The 6000-nt window shown below is 43.2% G+C and overlaps 1 protein-coding gene across 2 annotated transcripts in view; it reads left to right on the plus strand.

Moving 5' to 3' along the window:
* Positions 1-5689, plus strand: part of KMT5B (lysine methyltransferase 5B) — a 53191-nt gene extending 47502 nt beyond the window's left edge. For both annotated transcript variants that reach the window (XM_080642293.1, XM_080642294.1), the window contains one exon: positions 816-5689. In XM_080642293.1, the coding sequence (XP_080498419.1) occupies positions 816-2299 (1484 nt within the window). In that variant the 3' untranslated portion in view covers positions 2300-5689. The remainder of the gene's footprint in view (positions 1-815) is intronic.
* Positions 5690-6000: the final 311 nt, after the last annotated feature.

Raw genomic sequence — 6000 nt, forward strand, 5'->3', positions numbered from 1 at the left:
ATTCTGGCAGCATGCTTCTTCCCTCTCAGTGTGATTGTGGGCAGCGAGCAGGCACGGGAGGGACGGGGCCAGGTGAGCTCTGCTGACCTCCCAGCGCCTCGGGGAGAGGTTTTAGATAGGCAGTTCTTCGGGGCGGTTGTCAGGGATACAACATGTTGAAACCATTGGAATAGAATTTGTCTCTGAGCCCATTTGCAATCTTATTTCCTGAGTTAATGAGTAGTTGGATTTTAGAAACCTATTTAAAATGATTATTTTAAGACTTTGTGAAAGAAAATAAAACTATGATTTTTTTTCCTTAGATCCACTTCAAATCTTTTACATGGTAAAATACTAAATCGAAAAGAAATGCTTATTTTGGACCAGTATCATGATAGATTAAGGACATACATACCAGTATCATGATAGATTAAGGACATACATACCAGTATCATGATAGATTAAGGACATACATACCAGTATCATGATAGATTAAGGACATACATACCAGTATCATGATAGATTAAGGACATACATACCAGTATCATGATAGATTAAGGACATACATAGAGTGAAATCTAGGTACTTGGTAGTAGGAGCTCGTCAAACACCCAGTTCAGATGGGAATAGATGCTCCATGAGTCAGAGGCGGAATTAAGAAGAGGATGTGAAGGGAGAGTGCGGGGAGCTTATGGGAAGGCAGAAACTAGGCTGGGTCTGTCTGCCATGTGCTCTGTAACTGAACGTCACATGGCCGAGAGTCTGGTTTTGGATACTGTTTTGTGTTATCAAGGCTATTTTTCATCTTTTTTCTTTCTTTTTTTTAAACTTTGCAGCATCTAGCCGAAAATCTTCAGTTGGTGTGAAAAAGACCAGCAAGAGCAGAACATTAACAAGGCAATCTATGTCAAGAATTCCAGCTTCTTCCAACTCTACCTCATCTAAGCTAACTCATATAAATAATTCCAGGGTACCAAAGAAACTGAAAAAGCCTGCAAAGCCTTTACTTTCGAAGGTAAAATTAAGAAATCATTGCAAACGGCTGGAGCAGAAGAGTGCTTCAGGAAAACTCGAGATGGGAAACTTAGTCCTTAAAGAGCCTAAAGTAGTTCTGTATAAAAATTTGCCCATTAAAAAAGATCAGGAGCCGGAGGGACCAATACCAGCCACAGTGGCTAGTGGGTGCTTAACCAGACATGCGGCAAGAGAGCACAAACAGAATTCGGGGCGAGGGGCCCCTTCGCCAGGGGAGGGCGCCCCCAGCACCTACACAACCAGGCGGTCAGCACGGACGAGAATGATTTTGAAGGAGCCCTCTGACATCAAGCTTGAACCAAATACATCGGACGGCTATGAAAGCAGCTTGACTGAGCCTTGCCCAGAGAGTGGCGAGCAACCGCCTCCTGCGGCGGCGCAGGAGGAAGAAGAACTGGTGCATGACGCTGCACACAGCGGGGAGGCCAAGTGTCCCAGGAGTGACAGCAGCATTGCAAAAAAGAAGTCACGGCAAGGGAAGCTTGTGAGACAGTTGGCAAAGGCGGGGGAGTCCACTCCGGAGCACGGTCCCCCTGGGAAAGCCGGTGTGGTGCCCAGTGTGCTGGGGTCCCTCCCCGACCAGGGTGAGCACAGCGGCTCGGAGGGGCTGCCCGGGAGCTACATGGACTGGGCCCCTTCGCCTGTTGATGGTTCGGTGGTGACATCAGATAGCTTCAAAACAAAAGACGGCTTCAGGACTGCGAAAAGTAAAAAGAAGAGGCGGATCACACGCTATGACGCACAGTTAATCCTGGAGAATAACTCCGGGATCCCCAAATTGACTCTTCGCAGGCGTCACGACAGCAGCAGCAAGACAAACAACCCAGAGAACGATGGGATGAATTCTTCCAAAATCAGCATCAAGTTAAGTAAAGACCATGAAAATGATAATAATCTCTACGTAGCAAAGCTTAATAACGGATTTAACTCAGGACCGGGCAGCAGTGCCACAAAACTAAAAATCCAGCTCAAACGGGACGAGGAGGGTCGGGGGCCATGTGTAGAGGGGCGTCACGAGAATGGGGTGTGCTGCGGTGACCCGCTTTCTCTCCTGGAGTCGCAGATGGAGGTCGATGACTACAGTCAGTACGAGGAAGACAGTACAGACGACTCCTCTTCCTCCGAGGGGGACGAAGAGGAGGACGACTACGACGATGACTTTGAAGATGACTTTATTCCCCTTCCTCCAGCCAAGCGCCTGAGGCTAATAGTTGGGAAAGACTCAATAGATATTGACATTTCTTCCAGGAGAAGAGAAGATCAGTCTTTGAGGCTTAACGCATAAGCTCTGGGTCTCAATTTGACCTGGGATAAACTACTTAAAAATAAAAAATTCCAGTCTATTATTCCTCAACTGAAACATTTTAGCGGCAGCACTTCTCTCATTTCTTCACTTACCGGCATAACACGTAGAAAGTGTACAGCGTACTGACTTACCTGAAGTCTGATTTGTGCACATTTTTATTGTACTTTTTGAATAGCCTCCTTACGTGCAATTCCGAGTTAGAGGGAAAGCCCTGTTGTAAAGTAAAGGCTCAGCAAACTGCAGTGATAGCAACTTTCCACACGATGTTGAAAACAGTAATGTGGCTACACAATTTTTTTAACTGTAAGAGCATCAACTGGCTCTTTAATATGTGACTAAACAATAACTTAAACCAATCCTAGTAGCAACATATTAAGGTTTTCTAGTCCATGCTAATATCACCAGCAATGATCTTTGGCTTTTTGGTTTATTTGCTAGATGTTCCCCCCTTGGAGTTTGATCAATTCCACACTGTTTGCTGGCCAGGTGTACTGTGTGGCCTTGGTTAAATAGCAGACCATCAGCTGGGAGTCATATTGGTTTATTTTTTTTTAAAAGTACAATCCCATGCGTGACAGCCAACTTTTCAGTACATTATATGTACGAGGGTAGCAGTGTGCAGGATGAGTTTCGATACAGCGTATTTATTGCTTGTCATGTAAATTAAAGACCTTGTATTTAACACTTTTCAATACTTTTAGATAAAATTGTTCTTTGCAAGAATGATTGGTGCTTATTTTTTCAAAAATTTGCTGTGAACAATGTGATGACAACAAGCAACATTTAATGAACTACAGCTATCTTAATTTGGGTCTTCAAGTTTTCTGTTGCACTTGTAAAATGCTACAAGGAATATTAAAAAACTCTATTCACTTTAACTTATAATAGTTTATGAAATAAAAACATGAGTCACAGCTTTTGTTCTGTGGTAACCTATAAAAATGTTTGTCTTTAAAATTCAATGTAAAGAACTGAAAACAATGTATATGTTGTAAATATTTGTGTGTTGTGAGAAATTTTTGTCATAAGAAATTAAAAGAACTTACCAGGAAGGTTTTTAAGTTTAGAAATATCCATGCCAATAAAATAGGAAATTATAAATACATAGTTTTAAGCACTGCATCAGTGGGAGTTCTTGACTTATGTTAGTTTATGTATGAAAATATCAAAGAGTTTTTGACTATATTATCAGTTAGACAAAAAGAAGAGTCAGATTTAATTTGTTTTTGAAGCACTTTGAAAAGATAAATTAATTTTAAGTAAGTTAATGAACGAAATTTTACTACTTTATGTTCAGTACCAGTCTTTCCTTTTTCTGGGTTGTTTATAAATCATTGGACAGAGAATTGGGGAATGTGAATCGGCAGCAGGCCAACGTTGAGCCAGCGGGTCTCTGTTCCCGGGAAACGTGTGCGTATCCTCTCCGACACACAGTGCTCCATGTACCAAGTCCGGGGATCGTAGTGTCTGGAAAGGGAGCCCCTGTTTTAAATGTGGAAGGAATCTGCAGGTCATGGAATCCCTTGAGGAAACCTGTGCTCACCGTCATTCCTAATTGATTCCCAGATTCTGGGAAATTCAGTTCCTTAACACTATTGCCAGTAGGCTCCAAGTAGGAATTAACAAGATCCATGAAAGTTTTTTAAGTAGCAGTGTGTTTTCCTCACTTCCTTCAAGGCATTACTTCTGTAGTCTCATGTCGCCCCCTGTATGTTAAGATGCAGTTCAACCCCTCAGGTAGTGATGTGGCAGCACGTGGCACACACTCTGCCTCTTTGCTCAGCTAGAGTGCCTCCCGCACCAGCAGGGCGGCCCCGAGCAAGGTCCTCAGAGCACTTGACAGACAGTCCAACCCTCACGGTGTCCCTGTGTAGATGCGATACTCGCGCCACTAGGGTAGGTCAGGCTGAGACCCCGTGTGGAAAGCCCCAGCAAGCAGAGCGTCACCTCATCCCCACCTTCGATTGGAGTGTTTTGTAGACTAAACAACTTAAACATCTTGAACTGTTTCTTGGAATACCAACAATAGCCGTTACAGGAATTCCAATCTTAAGGGAGAAGTAATAAAATGTTGTATTCCCCACTTTTCTCCATTTTTAAGCTTCTTTTCAGTAACTTATTTATGATGTTAGTTTTAACTGTATTGCAGCCTTGTTCTTTGAGGCTGGCCTTCCCATGGTCTGAGCAGTGACACCTGGTAGCCGTCACTGTCTCAGGAGTCCATGTGCCCCAGGCTGGCCATCACCGCTGACGCCTTCCAAGGAGCTGATTTTCCGTTGTTATGTTGTCCTGGCTCTGCTGTGTGGGATGGCGAAACCCATACTCTGGTGACCTCTTGGAAGAGGTCAGTAAAACTTGCATTCAATAAAACTCTTAGCTTGAGCTTATGCAATGATTGGTAAAGACTTTTGCATTGTAAGAGTTAGGAAGTGATCATAGAAATATATGTATTCAATTTTCAATCATTTTTCAAACTACTGTTTTAAATTGTTTTGCTGAGTTGTAATACTTTTGAGATACAATGTATTCCTTGTACTGAAAGAATGAAAAAAGGACTTTTTCAGCATTTGAGGTAAGTTCTTTAACGTTTCATTAAAAACATTTTTTACAAATATTTTGTACATGCACTTGCAGTATTGAGGTTAATCATTTTAATAAATTCGGAAATTAAAACAATTTGGCCAGTGTTCACTGCATCCAAGAAGGAAAGATCCAGGTGATTTTCTCCCACAAGGATTTCATTTCAAGTAGAATTGGTTAATTCAGTGTTTCTAAAGCCTTTTCAGTCTCTTGAGTGTGGAGTGTCAGAGCCCTGATCTCTTGTGCTTCTGGTGGAGAAGACCTTTTGGCCACTCAGTTTAAGAGAAAAGCAGGGGCCAGGCTGGCTCAGTGTTTGAGCATTGACCTATGAACTAAGAGGTCAGTTAGATTCCCAGTCAGGGCACATTCTTGGGTTGTGGGCTGGATCTCCAGTGGGAGGTGTGCAGGAGGCAGCAGATCAGTGATGCTCTCTCATCATTGATGTTTCTGTCTTGCTCTCTCCTTTCCTCTCTGAAATCAATCTTCCTATCTAATAAAAGAGTAATATGCAAATTGACGGTACCTCTGCTACACCCACAAGCCATGCCCACCAGCCAATCAGGAGGGAATATGCAAATAAACCCAACCAAGATGGCTGCAGCCAGAGAGAGCAGGAGGGAGGTTTGGGTTTCCCTGGCAATGGAGGAAGCCAAGCTTTCCGCCTGCCCTTGCTGGCCCAGGCCTCCACTCAATGCTACAAAGTTTCAATTATAGAAGATAAAATACCAGGGGGAGGTCAATGGGGAAAAAAAAAAAAAAAAAAGGAGACATATGTATTACTATTTGTAATACTTTAAACAACAACAAAAAAAAAGATAAATCCCAACAGAAATGGCGGCAGCCACGGACCTGGAGAGAGCAGGAGGTTAGGTTTGCCCGCAGCGATGGAGGAAGCCAAGCTTCTGCAGCCCTAGCCTGCTTTGGCCTCCGCTTGAGGCTACAAAGTTTCAATTATAGAAGATACATAAATCCCAACAGAAATGGCTGCCGCCACAGAGCAAGCAGAAGGCTTGGCTCCACTCCAGGCTACAAAGTTTCAATTGTAGAAGATAAATAAATCCTAGATCCCCAGGGCCTCTGCTTGGGTTGCCGGGGGGCAT

The sequence above is a fragment of the Plecotus auritus genome (genome assembly GCF_963455305.1).
Source record: "Plecotus auritus genome assembly, chromosome: 9".
Taxonomy (NCBI): Eukaryota; Metazoa; Chordata; class Mammalia; order Chiroptera; family Vespertilionidae; genus Plecotus; species Plecotus auritus.